This window comes from Zosterops lateralis (genome assembly GCF_965231275.1).
Source record: "Zosterops lateralis genome assembly, chromosome: 25".
Classification (NCBI taxonomy): domain Eukaryota; kingdom Metazoa; phylum Chordata; class Aves; order Passeriformes; family Zosteropidae; genus Zosterops; species Zosterops lateralis.
Genome location: NC_139785.1, coordinates 224,772 through 250,267, shown reverse-complemented (window position 1 = coordinate 250,267; position 25,496 = coordinate 224,772). Strand labels below are relative to the sequence as shown.

At 48.5% G+C, this 25,496-nt stretch overlaps 3 protein-coding genes across 8 annotated transcripts in view; 2 read left to right on the top strand and 1 right to left on the bottom strand.

Moving 5' to 3' along the window:
* Position 1: 1 nt before the first annotated feature.
* RPS25 (ribosomal protein S25) lies at positions 2-1,812 on the top strand. 2 transcript variants are annotated; one of them, XM_083878054.1, is made up of 5 exons: positions 2-84; positions 243-338; positions 727-910; positions 1,276-1,374; positions 1,742-1,812. In XM_083878054.1, exons 1-4 carry the CDS (start codon positions 82-84, stop codon positions 1,368-1,370), a joined length of 378 nt encoding a protein of 125 aa, XP_083734180.1. In that variant the 5' UTR covers positions 2-81; the 3' UTR covers positions 1,371-1,374; positions 1,742-1,812. The 2 variants fall into 2 exon arrangements, with proteins under 2 accessions (XP_083734180.1, XP_083734179.1); XM_083878053.1 differs by having other exon boundaries at positions 1,276-1,812.
* Positions 1,813-2,114: 302 nt separating this feature from the next.
* CENATAC (centrosomal AT-AC splicing factor) lies at positions 2,115-5,270 on the bottom strand (the record flags this gene model as incomplete). The annotated part of the gene is made up of 9 exons (XM_083878051.1): positions 2,115-2,367; positions 2,847-2,979; positions 3,196-3,279; positions 3,668-3,698; positions 4,091-4,196; positions 4,337-4,401; positions 4,569-4,631; positions 4,707-4,872; positions 4,975-5,270. The coding sequence occupies 9 exons, from the start codon at positions 5,268-5,270 to the stop codon at positions 2,322-2,324; spliced, it is 990 nt and encodes a 329-aa protein (XP_083734177.1). The 3' UTR covers positions 2,115-2,321.
* A 4,465-nt stretch (positions 5,271-9,735) lies between these two features.
* The window catches only part of BCL9L (BCL9 like), a 76,853-nt gene continuing 61,092 nt past the window's right edge, over positions 9,736-25,496 (top strand). For 2 of the 5 annotated variants that reach the window (XM_083877896.1, XM_083877897.1), the window contains exon 1: positions 9,737-9,812. In XM_083877896.1, the coding sequence (XP_083734022.1) occupies positions 9,765-9,812 (48 nt within the window). In that variant the 5' untranslated portion in view covers positions 9,737-9,764. Of the gene's footprint in view, positions 9,813-25,496 lie in introns of all 5 variants that reach the window. The other 3 variants (XM_083877895.1, XM_083877893.1, XM_083877892.1) reach the window with 3 other exon arrangements.

Below are 25,496 nucleotides of genomic sequence, written 5' to 3'. Positions count from 1 at the left end.
CGCCCCCGCAGGGCCCGCCCCCGCCCCACGCCGGGTTTTTCCTTTCTCGCCGACATCTTGCGGAGCAGCTGTGGCCGCATCATGGTGAGCAGGGCTGGGCCGGGGGGCGGGCGGTGAGACGGGCCGGGACCCCCGAGAGACGCCGGCGGCTCCCTGAGCGGGGCGGGAACCCCTGCGAGGTGCCCGGGGGAGCGGCCCTGCGCCTCGCCGCTCACCCCTCCATCTTTTTCACCCTCTCGCAGCCGCCCAAAGACGATAAGAAGAAGAAAGACGCAGGCAAGTCCGCCAAAAAGGACAAGGACCCGGTCAACAAGTCCGGCGGCAAAGCCAAGAAGAAGGTGAGAGCCAGCGGGACAAAGGGCTCGGAGAGATCCCCGGGCCTGGCGCGTGTGCAGCGTGGCTGGGCCCCGAGAGCGGCGTGAGGGCGGGGGCGGGCATCTTGTTGTTAAAGGAGCCAGCTCTTCATTTGCCAGGAAATTGTACATAATAGTGTTAAATCCCAGTATCAGAAGGCTTTAGTCCTTTTATTTTTAGATACTGCAGGTGTTTTATCCGCAACACGTTAACTTACAGAGGCATTTTTGTGCATCTCACTAGTCCTTTAGTTTGGGATGTGATACGGAGACATTTGATAGTGCAGTTCTTGGGGCATCGTTTAGTTCCATCTTTTGTTCTTGCTTACAAGATGGCTTATGGGGGTGTTGTTTTTTCTCTCTTTTCAAGTAGAAGTGGTCCAAGGGGAAAGTGAGAGACAAGCTGAACAACCTTGTCCTGTTTGACAAGGCCACTTATGACAAACTGTGCAAAGAAGTGCCCAACTACAAGCTCATCACACCTGCAGTTGTCTCAGAAAGGCTGAAGATTCGAGGCTCCCTGGCTCGGGCTGCCCTCCAGGAGCTGCTCAGCAAAGGTGAGCACTCAAAAAAAACCAGCTTCTTGAATTGGCTGTTTGATTTTACTTGCTTGTCCAGTAGTTTCCCTGCAGCGTCTGAAGTGCTCCATGCATGAATTGATTTTGGAGAGCCACTGCCTTAGCTTGCATTTCAGAAGTGTTCTGAAATATGGAGCAGCATAGAGGCATTGCTGTATTAAGAAGAATGTTGCCAGAAGGATGGGCTGTGATATAATTGCAACAAGATGGCAACAAAAGACTTGCATAAGCTGCTACCCCCTATTACTTCCTCTTGTACATTGCCCTGCATCTCTAGGATGGACCTCAACATCCCTGGCATCTGTCAGTACATGCTGACATGACATAATTTTGCTTTTTCATAGGGTTGATCAAACTGGTGTCCAAGCACCGAGCCCAAGTGATCTATACCCGAAACACGAAAGGTGGAGATGCGCCTCCTGCAGGAGAGGATGCATAGGGAGGTGAGGCTGGGTGCTGAAGAGCTGAGTTGTGCTATGCAATGTGTAATGGGCAACTTCCACATGGTGGGCTGTTCTTCCAGATGTTCGAGAGTATTTTGCTCATATCCTAAGCAACTTCACGGGGAAACATTACTGGAAACATTGATTCTCCAGAATTAAAGAGCAATTTTAGATTTTGTCCCTGTGCTCATTGGATGAAACATTTGATCCCCTCTCTGTGGGCTGCAGGGCAAATGGGCATTTGTCCTCCCTGCTCTCACAGGACACCATGGCCAAGTGTTTCTGCTGGAATAAAACTGTCAAACTGTTTCCTTTGTGCTAGCCTGCTTTGATCTGGTTTTCTGATTGGGGACTTCTTGCTTTGCAGGTTCTCCAGTGACTTCATCAACAATGCATCATATGTAGATGCACATAATAAAATTACTGATTATAATTTTTCTTGCTTTTTCAAGAATGTGTATGTTTTATTACTGGTGTATTTATAGTGGATTCTGGTAGAGGTCATGGCTGTTGTCCTGTGCCAGGCCAGTTTTTGTCTTTAGTGTTACAAATGTGTTGCTGAAAGGGAAGAAACTTCTGCATCAGCTACAGAAGCCAGTGATGTTAGACTATTTAAAGGATGAATCTTAGAATGAAGGAAAGCAATATAAATTTGAGTGAAAAGATCAAACACCTGCCATTAGTGCCTGCAGGGTGGGCCCTGCATTTGAATTGAGTTTCAGTTGGTCTACAAACATGCATTTAAAAAAAAGAAAAAAAGTTTATTTGTCCAAAAATTCTTTCTTTCCATGTCAGCATAGGCCACTGGCATCACGTGCTGTACAGAGTAGGCTTTCTGATAGGGAAGATATGGACAAAGTGTGTCTTTACAGGGCAGTCAGCAACAAAACTGCAGCTACCGACAGTCAGCCTTTTCAGTCAGCAGAGGAGATGTCTGGTGTTCCTCATCACCTTTTTTTCTTCTTTTCCCCTGATTCAGTTCTAAACTGATGCCTGAAAGAGAGCATAGAAGTCAGACTGCACTAGCCTTTAGACACAGCTAATGAGCACTCTCCTTGCAAAAATAAGAATGTGCTGTGCATAGTATTCTAGCATGGAAGCTCCCTTAACATTTTTGATACCTCAGTGAGTGGTAGCTCCAGGTAGCTGACAGAGAGTTCTGGACATTAAAAGGCACCAGTGGGACAGTATGTGGGTCTGAAAGGTGACCCAAGCAAAATAAGGCAGATGCCTTCATGTGTGCAGCCTCTACAGCCATAAGCATGTGTCCTCGCAAGCTATGTATGTGCTGCTCCAGAACAAGAACAGTACTCTGCTTTGATTAAACACTGTTTAGCATAACTCATACAACAGGATAGTGTTATGCTTGTTATGCTTGCTGCTACCTCAGAGCCTGCTCCATGAATAGCTTACATGGACAGAAGCCACAGACTCTCCCCCCTGGCATCCATCTGTGCTGCCCTGAAGCTCACCGGGAGTGCCACCTCCTGCCATGATTCCATACACGCCCAAAGGAAGGGAGCCAGCTGTCACTTGTCTGAGAGGTATGGTCAAAGTTGGCACCAACACGTTCCACTGGGAGCTTTTTCAGCTTCTGTTTCTCCTCTGAAAAAAAAAAAAAAAAAATTGTACAGTGGTTTGGGTTGGAAGGGAACTTAATAATCACACTGCAATCCCTGCACCATGGACAGGGACACTTTCCCCTAGACTAGGTTGCTCAACAGCCCAAATACTTTGTTCAGCAAGTTTTTAAAATTGCTTTTGGTTCTCTAGCTTGGTAAAGTGACTGTAAGGTTAACTAAAAGTGTGCAAGCTGCTTACTGTGTTTGAGAAATTCCTCATAGGAAGGTCCAATTTGTTGTTTACTTCCATCTTCTTCCTCTGTTAGCCATGGAGGTTTTGCTCCTAGAAATCACAGGGAATACTTACTTAGCCACTGAAGTTATCCTAAACTGTGACAGGAGTAAAGTGTCCCCTCTTCCCCCTGTCTGCTGCTTGTGTTACCAACCAAGTGACAAAGTGAACTCTGGGTATTCTGAGGAAAAGGAGCTGGCTTTCTCAGCTAAGGCCATGGCAGATCACACCCTGAACCATACACTCCCCACAGCAGCAGCAGCAACAGTTTTTACTATGCTGATATGTTTTTTTCTCCCTCTAGTATGTCAGATATTGCCAAAAGAGTGATCGCTTCCTGGTTATGCCGGAACAGCTTCAAAACTGCTTTGAGTTATCCCTGTGACATTTTCAAGCCATGAGGTAGCAAGCCAGTGAGTCATGATGCAGATTCACTTACCTGTGTGGACATTTCCTTTCCCTTCTGTTTCCTGTTAACAGGAAAACAAGATGCTTATGAGAAACATAGGTGTAAGAGTATCTCTGAACAGAAGAGCATTGTCTTCATTCCCTTCCAGAATCAAGTTCTATTAGAAAAAGCCAGAGGAAAGCTCTTTAAAAGAGAGTTTGGTGGTGGTTGTTTTTTTGGGGTTTTTTTTGTTTGTTTTTTTGGGGTGGGTTTTTTTTTTTTTTTTCCCCATGGCATATTAAAGAATGTTTTCTTAATGAAAGTTAAACCTGGATAACTGAAACTGGGATAGCTGCTCACCCAAATCCACAAAGCTGTCTCTTTTTGTGATGGAGACCACTGCTTGTTCTGCTTTATGACATGTTGTAGGTGACTTGCAGTTAAATTTAAGTCACATTTGCTAGCCAGTCGTACCTGGTGGCCAATGAAGGTCAGAACCTTGCCTGATTCCATCCAGGCTAAATCAGGTTCCATCTGCATTCCGCTTGGGCCAGGCTGTTGTGCAGCACAAGGGCTGTCCCTGAAATTAGAAGCCAGCGCTTACTGTACTGCATACAAAAGTTTCCGAAAGATTTGTAAGATCCTGGTAATGACAGTGTCAAACGCCCCATGTGCTTTGACCGGGGTGCATCAGCCACTGCTAAGGAAAGTGGTGCTCACCGTTCAGGTCCTGCAGAGGGCCTGCAAACAGAATGTCCTGCACAAAGTTCTGGCTCTGGTTGAAGCTGAGTGTGATTCAGGAAAAAGGAACAATATTTCTGGTACTGAGCACAGCCCCCACCCTGCCACCCCCAGCCCCTCCCGAGCGCACCCGGGTGCTGGTGGTGGGGGTGCGGAGTGCAGTGCCCGCTCCCCGCCAGGGCGCAGCCAGGGCAGGATACAGCTCACCGACCTGGAGCGCGGCTTGCACAGTCTGTCGCTGCCGGCGCTCGGCCTCCCGGATGTCAGCCGCCATCTGCGGGGAGAGAGCAGTGAGGCGGGGCCAGTGGAGGCCGGGCCGACGCCGAGGCGGGGAGGTGCCCGAAGTTACCTGGAGGATGCGCTCCTCCTCCCGCTGCTGGTGCTCGGCCAGCGCCCGCTCTAGAGCCTGCGCGAAGCGCTCGTACTCTTCGACCGGCACCAGGCACTGCTCCCGCAGCGCTGCCTCCGCCCGGTTCTCCCGCCAGAACCGCGCCGTCTCCCGGCGATGCTCGGGCCTGCGGGACACCGTGACACCGTCAGCACCGCCCGCACCCGGCCAAGTGCCACAAGAGCCCGGCCTACGGCAGCATCAGCCCGCCACATTCCTGCCCACGCACCCGGCCAAGTGCCGCATCAGCCCGGCTTGCAGCAGCGCCAGCCCGCCGCGCCGCCCGTCCCGCAGCACGCCGCGCCCGCAGCACGGGCACCACACGCGCCCATCGTGTTCCGCTGGGTCGTAGCGCCGCACGGCCGCGGCCCCATCGGCCACGGCCGCCGCTGCCCGCGCCGCCGCCGCCGCCTCCTGTAGCTTGGCCAGCGCCTCCTTGAGCCGCCGGCGATGCCCCACGCTGTACAGGTGCCGGCGGCCCGAGAAGGCGCTGCGGCGGCATAGCCCGCAGTAGTGCACGGCCATGGCGGCGGCACCACAGAGCGCATGCGCGGCGGCGAGACTCAGCCCTCCGAGCGGAGCGCCCTGCGCGCCTCAGCGCGGCCTACCTGTGTAGGCACGGCCCGCGAACTGTCGCGCTCGGGCCGAGCCGTTCCCTGAGCCGTCAGGCGTGGCCCTGATAGCCGTCACCGCCCCTGACCTGTGGCTCATAGCTAGAGAAAGGCAACGAGGCTGGTGCAGGGTCTGGAGCGTGTGTCCTGCGAGGAGCGGCCGAGGGAACTGGGATTGTTTAGCCTAGGGAAGAGGAGGCTTATCTTATCACTCTCTACAAGTGCCCGAAAGGAGGCTGGGGGGTTGGTCTCTTCTCCCAGACAATCAGGGATAAGACAAGAAGTCATAGTCTTAAGGTGCACCAGGAGAGGTTTAGGTTGGACATTAGGAAGAATTTCTGCAGAAAAAGGGTGATTATATACTGGAATGGGCTGTCGAGGGAGGTGGTGGAGTCCATCCCTGGAAGTGTTTAAGGAAAAACTGGACATAGCACTTAGTGCCATGCTCTAGTTGACCTGATAGTCTTTGGAGTCAATGATCTCAGAAGTCTTTTCCACCTAATTGATTATGTGACTGCTACAGTGACTCAGATCCTATTAACTACACGGACCTGCTCTGCGTGGTACAAAACAGGGAGAGAGAAAGAAAGTTGCAACTGTTACTTGGGTAGTAACAACTGCTTGGGCACTGGTGCTGCTGCCTCAGTCTTTTATCCAAGTTAAGCTGCAGGTATTGTATTGATGAGCAATGAGACAGTGTGATGAGGGCTCTGTGGTTAGTGTAGCCTTTCTTGTTTGCCTCACTAGGTTGATTTCATTAGAACGGTTTCTTGGCTGGTCTGGTGACCTATTGCTGCTAGTTGGGGGTATCTACATGGCATGGTGTCATTTCCTAGAGCTGGTGTCCTGGTGACTGTGTACTGGCTTGGTTTGTGTTATGAATAGATGTTTGCAATACATACTCATCCCATTCCCCTACTCGCCATCATTTCTGCTCGTGCAGAGGGGAGATAGGCAATAGGGATGGAAACAGAGTAGCTACAAACCAAAATCCAGTCCCTGGCTTAGTACCAGCAGGAATCAGATTTCAGACTCTGCATATGTTTATCGTTATGATTCAGGGCAGCTCATGTAACAACAGGTAGAACTCCGGTTTCTTCAGAGGGCTTACAGCAAAGTTTATTGAAAGACAGATTCTTTTTATACAGTGTTTTGGTACAATGAATAGGATTGATCCTTTAGGGCACTGCCTTTTTGTAAACATCTCTACCAGTAAACAAGTTGGAAAAACACGAGGTGTCAGGAGAAGGATATCTACAAGGTTGTTTTGGGTTCCTCCTTATGATTTCTCAGGCCAGACTGAGAGAGTTCTGACCTTGGTTTTTCCCACAGGCTTCAAGATTCTGCCTGGAGCCTAAGAATCCATTTTCTGAACACTGTCAGTTCCCACATATGTTGAGTATTTTGTAGGAGAATGGAGGTTACACTCATAGTGGAGGAGTGCATCAGGGAGTTGTTGCTCTTCTGAACACAGAGACAAACAGAAAGAGGCTGCTTTTGGCAATTGCTGGAAAAGATTGTGCCATAATGTTAGTGCTGTGCTGTTGGGAGAATCTCAGCATAAGGGTGAATTCTGTGACCATTGCATTAAAGGTTTGGCTTCTAGTTATTTGGGTTTTTTTCTGAATAATGAAAGAAAAGGTAAAGCTTCTTTTTCCCACAGCAGGTTTGCTCTGCAAGGCTTGGGGCCAAATGTTCTTGCACTTTTTGCTGTCACTATTCTCAGCCTTTGCATCTTTTGAGAGGAGATGTTGAAAAATAAGTCAAACACCAAACTAAGCTTTTCTTGAAAAGAAAACTTTCTTCTCAGACGATCTAGGATGCTCAGTTTTGCCTCCACAATAGTGGTAGTTTGTACTGTATCAAGGTTTGCTTAGTTTTTTTAGGCAATCCACAAGTATCAATCAGGCAGATTTTGCTTTTGCTAGATGCAAAAGGCTACAGTCACATGGCTTTTCCACCTTGTGTGACAAACTTCAGTCATTAGCAGAAACGACAGTGTCCCTGTTATGATTCTCAGGTCATAAGCAGGACTCACTCAGTTGGCTGCTTTCCCCAAAAACTCTGTGCATGTCCCAATCAAAGCCCTTTTCTCTTCCTGAGATTGGAGTTTGGTATTTAACTTGGGATGTGTTGCAAAAAAAGCTGGCTATTATAGTTTAATAATGGACCACATATCAGTTGACCTGTTGCACCACAAAGTTGCTTTTCCCTTCCTTCCTGGAGTCAAACCCTCACCCAGTGCTGTATGCATCAGCTGAGGAATGGTAACCCACTAAGCCTATAATTATGTGCACTTTTGCATAGACACTTCACCTACCCCCTTAATTTTGGTACTTCAAAAATAAACTCACTCAAGAGTGCTAGACTGAATGCAGTCATGTTAATAATCTCAGAACAATGTGAGTATTTTGGGGATGGGTAGAAGAAGTCCTGCAATAGGTAGACCTTGCTTGTGGATGAAGTCTCTTGACTTGCTTGTTTTTCAGCCAGGCATGGCTTTTGAAAGACATGTGGGGCAATGTGTGAGGCACCAGTGTGAGTAAAAGAGAAGAATATTTGGATGATGGACTTGCGTACTGGTTTAGGGCAAATTTTGGAAGGAAACCTCTGAATGAGGTCCCTCTAGAATGCAAATTCAAGTGGCCCCTCCACCAACTAGTTAAGGAAAAAAATTCCTTAGAGAAAAGTGGGAAAAACTGTTTATTCAACAAGCAAAGTGTTCACAAGCATAAAAAAAAAAAAAAATTAACAACAAAACCTCTAACTGTTCTGAAGAGAGATGGCAAAATTGAGAAAGTCCTTGCTATGGGTTGTAGCTCAGGTCACCCATTCTCTTATCAGTCCTCCAGTGCTGGAAAATTCCGTCCTGGGCCCCAGTGGGCCGTAGGTGTGAGCTCCTGATGTCTCTCTGGGTCTTCAGTCTCAAATAGTTTTAAACAGTTCCAAAAAAACCACAACAAACAAACAAACAACCAACAACAACCACCACCACCAAAAACAAACAAACAAACCTAAAAAAAACCCCACAGTGGTCCAGGGAAATTCTCTGCCTCAGCTAACTAAAAACTATCTAAAAGCAAAGGAGATCTCTCTCTCACTGTCTGTCTGTAGACAACACAGTCCAGGAGCAGAACATGGAGGAGTGTTTGAAAACAAACCCCACACTTCTTTCCACCACTTTGCTCTCAGAACCAGACTTAAGAGTGTGGAACTTAATATCCAGCATAAATAGAACAGACAAATAGGTATACAAGCATCATAAAGTCACCCCAGGACAACTTGTCCATGGGAAGACACAGTTCTCTGCGCTGTTTCCCAGGAGCTGCCCTGAGAAGGGCAGCCTGGCAGTGCTGGAGGAGGATAACCAGAACCTGTGGCTTGGCCACCAGAGGCCGTGTGAGCTGGCATTTTGCAGAGAGTGACTGAATTCACCTGTAGCTTTGTTTGGAATCAGTACCCTTAGAGTTTGGTGGAGGTTCTCCAGCAAAAGCTAATTACAGAGCAATAAAGGAGGTGAGAAGCAGCTGCAGAACTTTTAGGGCTGGTAGCAGAAACAGGCTGCAGATAACTGGCTTTCTTTCTGTCACGTTTCCCTGGCTCTCTGTGTTCTCAGAGGAGGCTGTACTGGTGTTTAGAAGTGGTAAGTATTACTGGGGAAGGATCACATATAACGTATTATGATACAACGTTCCACCAAGAGAAGTCCTGAACAGTTGTACCTAGACCATTCTCAAAACAAACAAAAAAGGTGTGAAAAGACTTTGCTAATTGTTCCTGCCTCTGCTGCAGAGACAGAAAGCATTCCCTCATTTGGTAATGTTTATTTCCTACTAGTAGAGGTTGGAGATGCTGGCATAACACACACAGGTAAAGAAGGAAATGAATCCTGTGGTCTCTGCCTTGTCTGTTCAGCCAAGCTAGCAAGATTGGAAACATAAATGTTCGTTTCCAGCTTAAAGCCTAAATATGTTTTAAATATATATGTTTGTAACCACAAACCTTTCCCTGAAGTACAAGAAAAGGCTAAAAGGCCTTAATTTTCCCTTTGGCTATTCAGTTACTGAATCCTAGTCTCAATGGTTTGTATGTTTGTTTGCTGCGTATTCTGCATGAAAGCAAGTAACCTCTGAGTGCTGCCTTGCTACTCCTGCATTCCCAGGGAGAGAGATTTTGATCAGACTGATAGAGCCGATTTGGGGAAATTGAATGTAAATCTGCTAATTCCTTATGGTTTATCCAGGAGCTCATGCTTGTAACATCATTTTTTGGCCCCCTTCTAGCTTCAGAAGGTGGAACAGAAGATAGAAGAGAACTTGCTGTCACATGCAGAAGGCCAATATACCCAGCATTGTTGTCTGCATAATAACGAAGGAAGATGAAAACATGGAGAGCTGACAAATTGGAGATGCCTTGGCTTAGGACATCTGGATTCTTCAAAGCTTGCTCTTTTCAGGTGAGTGTTACTTTCACAAAAGCCAATTGATAGGATAGTTTAACTGAAAACAGGTCTTGCCTACTCCTGCACACTTGTAACACAGTTACTACAGGGAAGCTTTGTAAGGCTGAAGGTTGGGATTAAGGGCCGTTCTTGTTCTTTGCTGATTCCTGTCTCCTGGAACTTCAGATTAAGACCTCTCTGAAAATCATGAGGAAAAGAACATTTCAGATGGGAGTCTTAACTGTGAATGTGCTCAATTGCTTCTCAGGTTGTCTGACTTTTGTGTGTGCATGTAGGTGTAGGTGTATGCCTTCAGCCATGGCTTCATGTGAATGTGCTCTTTGGGGTCTTGTCAGGAAGCCAGAGACACTGTATTTGCTCCTGTTTTTGAAAAATGTTAGGTGCAAGCTCCCCTGAAGATAGGGTAGCTCTATAACTTGGCTTCCAATTCAGAGTTGTTACAGGAGTCTGGCTTGATGGCTGTGGCATTCCTCAGCCCCTGAAAGCTTTAAATTTGCACAGAGTGACATCTGGTTGTCTACAGCAACACAAGAGTATGAAGGGTATCATCTCTTGTTTGGGCTTTGCCCAGCCAATGGTATTTTTTTGGAAGCAAGCTCAGTGGATTTGGTGGGGACCCTTGAGGTCGTGCCAAGCAACTGTAGGGTTTACATAATTTTTTCCCCTTGTAGTAGAACAGTGTTGTGGTTTGAAAGCAAAACGAATGAGAGGCTCCAAGTCAGAGATATAATTTAATAAGAAGAAAGGTAAAAAGGTAAAATGAAATAAAATAAATGCAATAACACAAAGGATCACTGACAGAGTCAGAATACAACTTGAGCAGGATGGTGGAAGCAGTCCAGGTGAGGTGCTCTTCCTGAAGCAGTGTTCCTGTAGAAAGGTGTCCTGGGTTGCAGTGTAGGATGTACACAAAGTATTTATTCTATCACCATCTTCATGAACTGTTGAAACCAGGTGGGCTAGTGTTTTCCCAAGCCCCCTGCCTCTTCTGCTAATGGCCTTTGGAGTGTCTTCTGCTAATGGCCCATTAACGCCTTTGGGGTGTCTTCTGCTAATGACTTTTGGGGTGTCTTCTGCTAATGGGCCATGAGTCACAGGTAACTCCCTCCAGGGGTTATCTCTGTTAATGGGCCATCAAGGACCCATTTCACACTTCTCATGCTATTGTGAGATGCTCTGCCCAGGGGGAGGAGCCAAGCATTCTCACCTGGATATAAGCTGGTATGTGGGACAGCGCAAGGGCACTTATCCACTGGATTCCCAGAGGAGCAGGGCTGCCAGACCTTTCTACAGGATCACTGCTTCAGGAAGAGCACCTCACCTGGACTGCTTCCACCATCCTGCTCAGGTTGTATTCTGACTCTGTCAGTGATCCTTTGTGTTATAGCATTTATTTTACTTTTACCTTTCTTCTTATTAAATTATATCTCTGACTTGGAGCCTCTCATTCGTTTTGCTTTCAAACCACAACAAAAGGTCTGGTAGCTCTGGTCCTCTGGGAATCCAGTAGGTTAGTGTTGCTTGCACTGGCCCACATACCAGCTTATATCCACGTGAGAACGCTTGGCTCCTCCCCCTGGGCAGAGCATCTCACGATGGGATGAGGAGTTGTGAAGTGGGTCCTTGATGGCCCATTAAACAGAGAGAACTCCTGGAGGGAGTTACCTGTGAGTCATGGGCCAGGCGTTAATGGGCCATTAACAGAAGACACTCCAAAGGCAGGGGCTTGGGAAAACACTAGCCCACCTGGTTTCAACAGTTCATGAAGATGATGATAGAATAAATACTTTGTGTACATCCTACACTGCAACCCAGGACAACAGAGATTAATTTCCAATTAAGTGCATGGTCTTTTTTCCCTTCTTCCTACTACAGGGTGTACAATAGATGCCTGGCTTATCATCGCACCAGCCACTCCTGCTCTGCTGGCATTGCTTCAGTTCCTTGTGCTGCAGTAAATAGCTGATGCTGTGTAATACAGATAGAGCTCCCAGGATTTGTGAGGGCTGGGGTTAGAAACAATCCTTTCTGTTAAAGAGCAGCAGCAGGGAAAGTATGGGCAGGCTCAATGATATGGAATGCGAGACAGAGAGAAGGCTGTGACTAGTGAGAGATGCTTGTTCCATTGGCACAGGATCCAGGGCTGTGTCAGGGTGCCCAGTTATTCCTGCAAATGACTAGTGTGTCTTTGATGGTACCATAGGTAGATGCTGCTGTCGTTGTAGCTGTTCATAGCCTCCTCAGGATATGAGAACATCACAGATGTACTTGATGAGCATCACAGCCTGTTTTATTAGCTGTATTCTCTTCTCTCTGAATGGCTACACTATTTTTCTGGTGGGGGAAAGGTGGCCTCTTACCCTCCACGTTTTCAAATTCTGTGAAGTTGCAATAAAAGAGCTGAACTCATATCTGCCCCTCCTCTGTGATTTTTAAAACCACTTCAAAGGTGAGCTAGCAGATGACTGAAGTGACTGGTTCTGCCAGGCTCGTTTCTGCTCACCTTTCCTGCTGCTCCCCCGTGGAACAAAGCACATCATTTCCCTTTGATTTCCCACTTTGAAAGCCATAGGGGACAGAGTCTGAAATGGCCCACAGGTTTTTTAATGTCTCTTCTCTGGTACCTTCCTGAAGCGCTGAGTGGACCAGGACAAGACTCCAGGAAGGAGACCTGGCTTGTGGCTAAATTAGCCAATAGGATGCTCCACCCTCTTGGGTGTTGCAGCCGTCATCCCCAGGTTTGTGGGTAGGATGAGGTAACACTGCAGCAACACGGGGAAGTAGCCACAGTGTCTGGGATTTGGTGGTTTTGACTAACGCATGCAGGGGTTCCAGAGTCCAGCCTGGCTGCCCATCACCACCAGTACATGCCACCTTCTGGCACAGCTACTGCCCCAGGGATGGAGGGGTCTGCCCTGTTCTCCATTTTTTTGCCAAGAGGAGATGGCACATGGCAGAGTGGAGTGCATACTTCTAGTCTCCTGCCAGGCAAGGGGGAGAAAAGCAGTTCGAGTTTGGGTGCCTCAGCCAGTACCCAAGGCACGGGCTGCTTGCCCTTTCTGAAAGAGATTATGTCACATGTGTGAGGCTGGATGGAGAAGCAGGTCTTGGTTTTGTGATGTGAGTTTCTTTACTTCCTTCTGTGCCATCAGGACTGGAAGGTTTGCAAAGCTTTAACACACAGGGCTGTCATTGGCAGTCAAGCAGGCAGTGATGCAGCCTGTCCCTGGCCTGGAGCAGACTACGTAATATGAAATCTACAGCCTCATCTCAGTGTCCCAGAGCTCTTTTAGCAAAATACAAACAGAGATTGTCTCTGCTCAGCTAACAAAATGACAGGATCATGCCTTGCAGCAGTGCAGCTACACAGGACATGCATGGTATTTAGTGCAGGTGCTGCAGGTGGTGGCTGTGATCCTCAGAAACAGTGGTATGCTGACTTAGTGCAGGAAGCAGTAGGATAATGAAGCAGTAGGAATTGGTCATGTTGAAGGAAGAGCCAGATGACAGCCTTGAGTAAAGGTTAATTAATCTGACTTTTGTTATTCTGGTGGAGTTCTCCATGCTTTATAGTCACTTTTGTATGTATTGTGAAGCAGCAAAATCAAGAGGAAACCTCTTTTGCCTGCTGGTGCAGGGCCAGGCTGAATGCCTGTTACAAGGCTGCTTTTGTGACAGTGTTGAAAATGCAAATATATTTGTGTGTGGTTTTGTGTGTTTCCCCCTCAGACCCCAGGTGCAAGAATTGATGCTGGAATCATACTCAGCTGCTTACAATAGGATGACCCACATGTTGTGGCTTAAACCTCTGTGTAAGATCACTCTGTGATTCAAACCTGCTCATCCTGCTAGCTGAGATTCACTGAGATTAGGAGGACCATATCAGTGAAGGTTTAGTCTGATAAAAACCATTCTCTTAAAACTGCTGCTTGAAACAGGGATATTGTGTCTTTAAGGCACCCCCTTCTCATTCCCCTAATACCTCTAGGCCTCTGAATAATTCTAGAGGAGAGGATCAGTGCAGGAGTTTAAGACATCTTTGCCTGCCCTACTGCACTGCTCACTTGCTGCTCCGAAGGCTGTGCTTTGCTGTTTCTATGGAAACCATTAGTTGCTAAGCAACTGGAGCATCATCTGTGGTGAGCCCTCGCATCTAATTATCCCATCACAGTGGCTGAAAGGGGCTGGGGGGGAATTAACTCCTCTACCATGGCAGATCCATTGACAACACTTTAGTCACATTTAAAGGGACATTGTCTCCCTTCTGCCACACTTATGAGGAGGAATAAGGTTTTCTGCAAGCAGCAGATAGACTGTCTGTGCTCGTGGCATGCTTGGAGCTTCCATGCACTTGCAGGGAGCTCTTCCTTCTGTTCAAGTTATTCATGATGCACTTAGTTGTACGTTTGGATCATGCAGTCTTTGCCTTGTGGACTGTATCTGGGCCATACTTTGTGTATTTCTTTGTCTTGTAGTCACCTCAATGCTGCTCTTACTGTCTCTGTCCCCAGAGCCTGATGTCATGTCTGCTTTGTGAGGTATTCCTAATTCTTCAGAACTCAGCAAATGAAGAGGTGGCCAGGTCTCTGTCTTCTGTCTGCAAACATTGCATAGCTTGTTATTCACTTCCATATTACTTTACTGTTTGCTTCTGGGAGGGATAGAGATTGTCATCAGGGAGCACTGAAAGCCTCAGGGGTGAAGTAACAACTACAGAAAATCTCATTTTCCAGATCTCTATAAATGGACAAAGCCACCAGCAGCCTGGTGAATTTTGCACATTCGGATAAAATAGTCAGTCTGAGAGTTGATTCTGATTTTGAGTTTGCAAACACAAGGTTGATGTAGTGTAGGACTCAGTCTCCCCACTGTGACAGATTGCATCTGAATGAGGTTCCCAGATTTGTGAGGAGAGTTGTAGTGGTTTGAGTTACCTTCAGACAAATGCCTGAGTTTAGTGAAAACCTGACTGCACCAGGTCCATGCTTGGGTGCATTGTATCTGCTTCTTGCCTGCTCCCATCAAGACGGATAGGGACTGATTCCCCCTCAATTTTCACTTTCTGCCAGAAAATGGATGCTTTGTGATTTACTGAAGTATTGCTCCTCTACTGGCTGAATCAATGAGAGTTGGGAGGTCTATTAGAAAGTTTTCCTGGTTTTTTTACTGCCTAGATCTGTAAGCCAGCTGAGAGCTACTGCAAAGCTCCCTAGCAGAGTTTGCTGTGCTTTGTATAGAGCTTCAGCAGGAGGGTGGCCCATTCTTCTGAAAACAAGAGAATCCCTAATACTTCTTAAAACTGTCATGTTTCTGTGTCTACCTTTGAATTGTAACGTATTTCACTGCAGCCAAAGCCTTCAGGCACTATCCAGCCCTGGCAATATGTCATGCCAACATGTTAGCACTGCTTCCAGCCCTTCCCATTGACACAGGACCAGAGCATGTGGCTCTCCAAGGACTGAGTGACCCGGGGCTAGGTGGGATAGGGTAACTTGGGAAGATGGAGCAGGTGCCCCCCTACCTTGCTCTCAGAGTAGCCAGATGATGGTGATTATTATTAAGAGCTCTTGTAATGATCTCAGGAAGGGGCAGGTGGAGGGGAGAGACATATTTTGTCATGAAAATGGAAAATGTAATTAAAATCCACATGTTAATTAAGAGCTGAAGGGAAGAAATAGATGGATTTCTTCCTCAAGTTGCATTGGCAGTTGGGCACTCTGCATAATGCTAATCAACAAGGAAGTAAGGCTTTGGAGGGAGAGGCATGAGAGAGGTTTTGCACAGAGGCTCCCATGGCTTTGAATGGAGCACATAGTGTCAAAAAAAGCTTTGTTTTCCCCAGCCAAGACTGGGAAAAAGAGAAACAGTATCCACAACCTTTTGCACTTGGTTCTTTGGTGTAAATTGGCAGTGCCAAGAAGAGGTGGTCCAGGTCTGATCACCTATGTGTGTTTCTCTCTGGCCTGCCTAGGCACCTCTCTCAGACAAGAAGTGGATATGAGAGCATTCCTGAGCTCCTGCTGCCCCATCAGCAGTGGGCATTCTAGCCAAGCACAAATCTAGTGCAGCTTCTAGGACAGCAAGTGAGGCTATCCCACAGCTCTGTACAGGTCAGGGCAGCTGAAACCTACTCATCTGCCTCTCTGGAAACATGTGAGGTGGCTAATCAGGTGCAGATCCCTGGTGATTTCAGATACTTTAATATGGAATTTTATGCTTGCTTTTCTCTTACTGGTCAGAAACCTATGAAACTACAGCTCTGCTTCTCTGACTGGGGAGGTACAGTGGGAGGACCTCACAGGTTTGGGTCTTTGACTCTTTTGCCACATGGGAGAGATCTGCAGAAATGCATTTGGAAATATCTTCCCTCTTTGTAGCTTGGCATTAATGTGTTTAACAGGGGGATCCTCTGCTCCTTCAGCTGTGCCAGAATATACTACAGTCTGTGAAAAGGGGCTGACTACTACGCATGCCTTGTGGGAAGCCCAAGCACTGTATGGGAAGTGGGGTGGGAGTGAGTAGAGGGGCTGGGAGTGTGATGCACCTGCTTACAAGAGGGTCCTGCAGAATTTGAATGCATCTGTGAGGAAAGAAGGTAGTGTGTGTATGATGCTGTTTAAGAGAGAAGAGGATAATTCTGCTTCTTTGCAAAAGTGAGAAGAAGGTTGTCTGCACACAGAACTTAAGGGAACTGTTCAAAATGTAGTTTGCCATGTGCTGGGACTCACAGGGATCAGGAGAAGCAAGTATGCAAGCCTCTGCCTCATACATGATGTCCTAGAGTTAGGAAGGAGTCATCTAAAAGCTGTTTGAGCCATGTGCTGCATCTTAATGAGGGAGGCAGCGCTCACAAAAATGCTGCAGCCCAGCTCCTGCTGCCTAGCTGTGCTACCAGTGTGGCTGTTTCCCTGCAACGACCAAAAGGTCTTGTGCTGTCAGATTGTTCCTGAGGACTTGTGCAGAATAGTTAGTGTGCCTCCTGATACCATCCAAAGCTAGGTGGAGCACTCCCTTTGTACCCATGGGTTTCTTGGTAGAGAGCAGCAGCATCCCTCTATTTGAGCAGAGCATGGCATCAGGCAGAATCCGGGCAAAATTTGAGAAGGTGCCAAGTATGATGAATTTGATTTTTAAAATTTTCTTTGCCTCTCCTGGTAGATGAAGGCCTTGCTGGAGCAGCACATGTAAATACACAGTGCCATAGCACAGGTGCTGGGACAAAGAAATTAAAGTGAGGCAAGGAAATTTGGAAGATAGAAAGTCACTGCTAAAGTTGTAGTTTGGAGAGAACGCTGAGTTGAGGGATTTGTAATTGCTTGTTAGAGAACGGTGCTTGAAGTATTGCAGCTCCTTCCAGGTGGCTGGCTGGCTGGGTGGAATGTTTCCTGGCTATCAGATGGCCAGCAGTGTTTGTAGTTTGCTTCCTGATCTAGAAGTGAAACTGGGGAATGTCTCGCTCTGTCTGCTGGGCTATACTGCATCCTTGTTCTTCCTTTTCACTCTTGTGCCCTCTCTTTTGTTTTTCATTTCCTTTTGGCATCTTGGGCTTAAAGCCTTTCCAAGAAGAATTGACATTAGGAGAGCAGCCGCTGAGGAAGCTTGCCAAATGTTCTACATTGGCTGACAGTTCTTCTCAAAACCAGATGGTTACTAATTAAAGGGAGTCAAGTGGGAAGGCTGCCTTGGCCTTTCTATTTCTATTTCTTTTTCTTTCCTTTGATTAACAGAGTGTGTGACCTTGGAGGAAGATCGTATTCATGTCCTTCCTGGGAATTCCTCTCCTAGTGCTTGTAATCTGCAGAGATCCCAGTGATTATCTGCTGGGTGCAGGATCTTTCTGAGGAAGCAGGCTGACTGTGTGCTCAAAGTGCAAGGTAGCTGCCATGGATGGTAGGACAGAAATGCAGTTGTAAAAAGAAAACACAAACCGTGAGAGGAAAGTTAAATATTGGGAAGAGCTCTTCTTGGAGATCTTTTCTGGGACTTTTGCTTGAAGCCTTTTATTGTCAGTAGAAGAAAGACTGATGTCATCCTCAGGGAACTTGTTCCTCAGCCTGCTGCACCTTTCACACAGAGAAGCCCTTTATGCGGCCAATCTTAGGCCATTTGTGTGCATGTGGGCTGCTCCGTGTGGCTTTTCTCCATCATACTGGGAGCTGAATGGCTGAATGGAAGATGAAAGGCAAGCACATGCTTCTTTTATTTTCAAGAACATTTGGTTTCTAGAACCAATCTCAACAGATGCACTGTCAAGGCTTAACAATTCAACCTTGTGTGGAAGAACTGGGTTTGAAGAAAACTGCACTGGCAGTAACAAACACCTCCTACTCCAATTCATGTCCAAGAAAAGGGTAGCGATTTTGACTTGATTATATTCTAGAGCAGTTGTCCTCCACAGGTTCCCTTGCTGAAATCTTGCTCCTCCCCTCTGCCACTGTCCTTTCCTCCTTCAAATGCAGCCTCTTGCTCAATTTAAGTAAATGTGCTGTACTGGAAAACACCAGGGCACAATTACTTGAGGAGCAAATAAGTGAACAAATGACAATTCATTAAAATATGTCATTATAATTTTTTGCAACATTCTGTTTGTGCTCTTAATCTGGGAGGCCAAAGCACAAATTTTCAGAACAAAACAAAAGACTGCAAGAAAGTGACAGTCAAGAGCCTGGAGCATCATTTCCTGCCTGCCTCTCAGCCACACAGCAGTGACCACACCAGCTTTCCCACAGAAACAGGCAGAAAATCTCTCTGTGTGTTGGTTTAACACAGCCTGATTTTTTGGGGGGAAACCACAGACATGGCTACTGTGAGAAGCTGCTATATGCTTCCACTGTGTCCGACAGACCCAGTCTCTGATGGCTTGGGAACAGACTTTCCAACCTGAGAAAGGACTTCAGCATTTGGGGTGCTCTTTAGACCTGTCTCTCCTGCATTGCTTAGGCTGCTTGCTGCAGACTATCTGCCAGTGCTTTTCAGCCTGGAAAGGGTTAAATATCAAAAGCACCTCCTGGGGTTTTGCTACTTCTTTTCATCTCTTTTTTATTTCCTCAGAGACAGAGATCGGCTGTCTGGATCTGGCTCGACCTCCCAGCAAAGCCCATGGCCACACTCTGCAGCACAGATTGCCCATCTACAGAGGGACACACAGATTTGTTGTGCTGGATCCCTTTTGGAGGTGGGCATGAATATTTCATGACAGGGAGAGGATGCTTCAGCAGCATGATGCAAATGTGGATTTGCATTGTGCTGTAAAGGGACAAAGGAGAACAGACCCTAGAGGTCCCCTAAGAAGAGAAGGCTCCCAAGGGTAAAGGGCCCTTCTGGACCCAGTCACCTTTTTTTCTGCAAGGCCAATGGTACAATGAGCCACAGGTAGTGCCAGCAGCTCCTGCACACACCTGCCATTCTTTACCTGGATGCAATATCCCAGCAGGGAAAACTGCAGGTTGCCTTGACCTGGTGCAGGATAGCAGGGCAGCCCTATCGGTCCTCAGGACATCCCCAGTACCTAAGACCCTGTCAGAATGCTCCACCAGCTCCAAAATTCTAGAAGGAACCAAATGGTCATTCTTAACTGGAGCCCAGGTTTCTAAAGAGGCAAAATATCCAACTGGAACCAGAAAAGACATCTCTTGGGGAACTGGACTGCATTTGGTACAAACTGTGTAATAGATGATCTGTAGGCACTCAATACAACTTTCTCCATTCAAAAGGCGAGTGAGGTTTGAGATTCTCTTTGGATCACACAATGTGTAGAGTGGGTCCTGTCTGAGAGTCTCTGAAAATCTGCAGTACATGCCAAAAGCAGAAAGAAAATGGACTGAACAGCACAACACAGGACTGCCTACAGAAGGGCTCAGCTTGTCTCAATTTCTTGAGCATGATTTAGCAGCAGTATGATCAAGGGTCTACTACTGAAGTGTATTATTATCTGTGGTCTCATGTGGAAGGAACAATCAGGTATCCTGGTTCAAATCCCCCAAAACCCAACCAGGCAGCAGTGATGTGAACAGGTGGATGCTGATCTTGCTACCTGTGGCCCTCCTGCAGCTCTGGCATTGCTTCCTACCAGGGACATGACTTGGTTCTCAGTGTCCATGACTCAGAGAGGGCAGCTGTAAAGTGTGTTAAGGTACCTGTTACACAGGTGTTCAAAAAGGGTCATCCATGCAGGAAAAAATGATCTACATCTAAAGCATGTAGTCTTAAGCTGCATGAGGGGAGGTTTAGGTTTCACAATAGAAAGAATTTCTGCAGAGAAAGGGTGATTAGACTTCAAAGGGTGAATGGACTGCCCAGGGGGGTGGTGTCTTAAATCATCCCTGAAGGTGTTTAAGAAAAGACTGGACATGGCACTTAGTGCCATGGTCAAGTTGACATGATGGTGTTCGGTCCTAGGTTGGACTCAGTGATCTCAGAAGTCTTTTCCAACCCAGTTGATTCTGTGATTGAAGTGCCAGCTGTGCGCTGCTGCTGCTGCTAGTGGGGATGGAGGGTTTGTTTAGCTCCTCATATTCTAGCGCAGAGACCAAGATAATATTGTATGCTGTGGAAATCCATTTCCTTGCTTCTACACCTAGGTGTTAAAGCCCCCACTTGGCATTTGACACCAGAGCCATGGTTTCTCTTTTTCCTGTTAATTAAAACATTCTCTTCTGCTGTGCACACACTGCTCTTCTGTCATGCACAGCCTCGGAGATGGCTGCATCTCCTTTCTATCTTCAGAGGGAGAAGTGGGGGAAATACAATAAGGCAACGTGTTTCCTGGTGTTTCTTGTCCCAGCTGTAGTGATGCCCCCCGGCATCAGGGGTATAGAGGGACAATCTGGCTGCGTTGAGAGCCGCCCCGCCGTCCCCGCACAGGCCCGCGAAAGGGCCGGGACGCGCCCGCCCTGCTCCGCCCGCCGGGGGAGCCCACGGCGTGCTGCCCGCCAGATGGCGCCACCGTGCCCCGGCGCCGACTCCGCGCCGCTCGCCGTGTGCCCGGGGAGGGTCCCGCCGCCCCTCGCTACGCCCTTGCGTCCCCCGCATCGGTGGTGGCGGGAGACATGCTGTGCGCGCAAAGCAGCCTCCTTCACTGGCGGGGAGGCCTTCTTGTCTCCTCCCTGTGCCCTCTCCATCCCTGTGCACACGCAGCGAGGGATTCACGAATGCTCGCAGGGCTGGAGCAGCCGCCCCTCCATGTAAGGGCGGCAAGTACTAGCACGAATGTTCAATAACCCTGACAATGTACAGGAGGAGCTGAGGGAGAGGCACCCAATCTTCAGGACCGAGCTCACCGTGCTGGGCACTGTGGCAAGGGCAAACGGGTTTGAGAGTCTACAGGACTGCATGCATGCAGCAGATTGTCAGAGAAGACGGAGATATCTGGAGTATGAGAGGACACTGACCAGAAGTGCAAGTAATAAGTAGCTGCTCAGGGGTGAGGTGGTCTTGACAAGAAGGACCTTTTCTTGTCCCAAATTCTGTAGAGTCCCTGCAGCATTTGGACAAGGTGCTCAGCACTTTTAGCCTGGGAGTACCATCACACCTGTGTAAATGCACACATGTTTTGGTAGAGAGAGGTATAGTTGAAACAGGGCTGGGTGAAAACCTAGGAAACAGAGCCTGAACACATAGGTAGAGCCTGTGGCTTCATTCAGATGATCACCCTTGCCGGAACATGCAGGGCTCATGGGCCTAACCAGGCAGCTGAGTGTTGATGCAGGTGAATAGGGCTGTGCTTCTCTGAAAAACAGGTCTTCCCCTGAGATGCTGTGGGAGAGGTTCTTCCCCAAGCTAGAGATTTGTGTGGTTGAGGCACTGCACACAACAAGATGCACATGACTGTCTTAGGAACAGAGACTGTATGTGGGAATAATAGGGCTCTCAAGTGGTAGTTCAAGCTACCACCAAAACAAATTCTTGTCATGCTGGCAGATGGCATAAGGCAGCAGCTTGCTAACTTTTCCTGTTATGACCCAGTTCACAGAGTGGTGATTTCAAGTGACCCCAAATACTAATAGATATATTGTATAAAATCGGATTTGTGTCAGGCCTGTGACCTTTCTGAAAACTCTCCTGATCTCTGCTCTGCAACTCGTTGGTACAGGCTTGCACATTTGCCGTGTCCAGGCTTCCAGGCGTCCTCTGGAGATAAAAGCACTGAGTAAATAAATTAAAGGGAGAGATTACTCTGTTTCTAGTTCAGCCTTATTGTAAGACTGTAGTAGCAGAGACAGCAAAAGCTGTTCTGGCACCTTCCTTGACTATCTCCTTATTCCCTGGTAGGAACGCACCACGGATTGCTTGCTCTACACCGTAGCTCTAGGGCTGGCGCCCACGTGCGGTGCTCTGTCCCTGCTGTTTGTGGTTGCACATGCTCGTGCGTGCCTGCAGAACGTGGGTCTGCCCCGGCACAGTTGCCAACATCCATCCTGGGCACATCTGCGTGATGATTTGCCCGTCTGCGATGTGCGTTTGCCAACGCACATGAGCGCGGTGTGTGCTGTGCACGCCGAGGCTGCCCAGGGCTTCCGCCGTGCCAGGCAGGGACCGGGGCGGCAGAGAGCCCCGGGCAGCGGCGGCGGGCGGGCTGGCAGAGCGGACACAGAGCTCCGGGAGCCGCCGGCCTGTTCCAGCAGGCGCGGGATCCCGCGCTGCCCGTGTTGAGGCTGCTTCTGCCCTCGTGGCCGGCTGGGATGCCCCCGGATGGCAGATCCCGCCGGCGACGGAAAGCCCCGCATCCCTGCCGAGAAACCCAACGTCCTGGCTGCCCCCGCTCCCTCCCGCCTGGTTTTCGGGCGAGGGCTTTGCGTGCTTTGTGTCGCCGCGCCCGCGGAGCCAGTCCTGCCGCTCGGTATTTCCAGAGCCGCACTCGGCGGAAAGCGCCGTATCAGGATAAGAGTCCCCGCCGCCGCCACCCGCCCGCTCCCGCCAGTCCGACCCCGGGGGCGGTGGGAGGCGCTGGCTCCGCCGATGGCTGCATTTATCGCGCTGGTGGCCTCTCCAAACGATTTAACCCTTTGCCCCGCCTCTGCAGGCGCCGGCAGCGGGTGCGGTGCCCGGCCCCACAGGCTGTTTGGTGGGCTCCGGCTCTCCTGACCCTACGGGTTGGCAGGGGCAGAAGTTCCCTCGCAGCTCCGGCGCCAATAAACCTCAGCCTTTTCTCGGTTTGTTGCTTGGCGGGGCCTGCCCTGGACGGCAGCAGTGCCCCAAGATCAGGAACAGCCAAGCAAGGCCCCACGCAGAGCAGTCCAAATACATCTAGAGCAGGTAGCAAAGGCCATCTGAGACTAGGCAGTTGTGGTAGGAGTGAAGCTCATACCCCATGCCAGGATTCCAGCACCATCAGGACTATGTGGACCTGAGATGATTTTCCTAGGGCTGCAGTGAACATCTGAGGTATTGGGAGGATAAGGCTGGGATTCAGGATGTATGGGTGTAACAAGAAGGGAATAAGACTTGAAGAGCTGCACACTGCCTGCACCCATACAGGCATCAGGAATGCATCAGGCATCACAGCAATAGCAAGGCATCCAGGACACTGAGTCTTGGTGTCATTGTGATCCTGGAACCATGTCAGGAGTTTGTCTTTGCTAGATGATGGTCTGTCAGCCATCCTATAGCTGCAGCAGCTTATTTTCTTTTGGAAAGATGATGTCTCAGTTTGATTAAATTCTCACTTAGTACCTCAGTGCAGGCTGTGTTTTGCCTTTAGGACTGCAGCAAAGGAAAATCCCAGCATATGGAAGGGGCCACTGCCCAACTCCAGTGTGAGGATGTTAAGCAGGAGACTCTGGCTGGCTGGCTGGTTCCACTGCTTCATGAGCTGTCTTTGAGCTTCTAAGGTTCTTTTGACTGCAGTGGGCGAATAGTCTTGGTCTGTTGGAAATGTGATAGTTAATAAGGAAAGGTGATCCTGTCTGAAAGGAGAAACCAAACTGGACACTTCTGATTCTGTCCAGGTCCATCTAGACAATGGCACAGGCTGCCTAGGCAGCTGCAGAGGTGGCAAGGGTAGTGCAGACTCCTAACAGTGTCCTGCTGCTGATGGCTGCCCTGCTCAAACTCCACTGAGCATGAAATGTGGGAACCCATTCTTCTCCAGCTGACTGCAGGGTTGGGTGCAAACCTAGGGCCTCTCCTAGGCTGGCTTTTTTCCCCTTTTCCCTTTTCCCTGAGCAATGGCTTTGTAGTATCACCAAAACAGAAGTGGGATTGAGACATTGCAATGCAGTCCAAGGAAGATGAGGCACGTCATGGACTTGTGAGACTATAGGATAGAATCTGTGCTAGTGTCTGAGCAGAAGAAAAAGACACTTTGGCCAGGAGTCTGCATAGGGATGGGCAGGACTGAGAGCACCATGAGAAGAGATGAATATATGTTTTTAGGCCTTAGTCTATCTCAGCAGTAGCAACATAGCCTCTTCCATCTTCTTGCTGGACCATTGTCTTCCAGTGGGAGGATACAGGATGAATCTGTGTGCCAGGTCTGTGGATTTAATGCTAAACTGCCACCAGCCCCCTGCTCTGTAGCTATGTGGATGAGCAAAACAGATAACTACTCCCAAAACAGGCATTTCACAGCCCCAGACTTGTTTCCTTCTGCACAATTTGTCTGGACTCTTCTATCTCTGGGGCCTCTGCTGGGGATCTGCTGGAGTGATCCACTAGGAAAATGCTTCACAAAGAGGCTGCCCCAGCTAAATGTGAGTCACATAGTTAATTCCAGTACAGGTAATTGAACCTCATTAATCATATTCATAAGTATATTGAGGGCCTTGCCCACAGGGGTCTTGTGAAGGTCTGAGCTTAGGACTGGTGCTTTGGAGAGTCAGTAGGAATGAACAAGTCCCAGAACACTGGACATACCTTAGGACCAGCTTCCATCTACCCCACACATCTTTGTTGGCAAAACATGACAGGATAAGACCGGTCCTTCTAACCCTGTAGCCCTGTATTCTCTGCATCCCACAGAGGTAGGATGTATCAGGAGCTTTTTCCCAGGGAAGGCTGGAGTCACTGTCACAGATGGCTCTCTCTTGGTCCTTAACTAGTTTGGGAGATTCTTCTGTTTTGTACGTTGTATGTAAGTTTTGTGGTCAAAAGGCAGGAAAACCCCATGCAAGGGAGGAACAGGTATCAGCCAATTCTGGGCATGTTGTGACTGAGGCTTGCTAAGGTGCTGCTGTACCAGGCAGCTCCTGGGATGAGCTGCTGCTGTGGTGGTGGTGACTTCGGCAGAGAGAGGCTTTGAGGAGCTCCAAGGAATCTGCCTCACCATCTCCTCCCCTATCTTGTCTCTCCTTGCATGGGCATAATTATAGAGGAGGGGAGGGGAGACTGGGAGTCATCATCAACTACAGGGAGGGTAGCTAGCCTGTCAGATGTTAATTAAAGGTAGAGGCTCTGAAACCAGCAGGCTCTGCTGAACAAGCAGCAGCTGATCCTCTTGCTAACCTTTCCCAGTCTTGCTTTGCCACTTTCATGTGTGCAGGCTGGGAGAGATATGAAGGGCTGTAATGTAGAAAGCCTATGCAGGCTGGGAGAGATATGAAGGGCTGTAATGTAGAAAGCCTAGAAGGTTGCAGGGAATGAGTGGGAAGAGAGAGGCTGCCAGAGGACCCAGAGGACAGATGGTTATGTGTCCCCTATGCACCACACCTGGTTGGAGGGAAGGAGCTGTCTGTCTGCCTC

Coding starts and splice junctions, on each gene's coding strand:
- RPS25 (XM_083878054.1), top strand. Junction 339..726: donor GCGGCAAAGCCAAGAAGAAG/GTGAGAGCCAGC, acceptor CTTTTCAAGTAG/AAGTGGTCCAAGGGGAAAGT. Junction 911..1,275: donor CCAGGAGCTGCTCAGCAAAG/GTGAGCACTCAA, acceptor GCTTTTTCATAG/GGTTGATCAAACTGGTGTCC.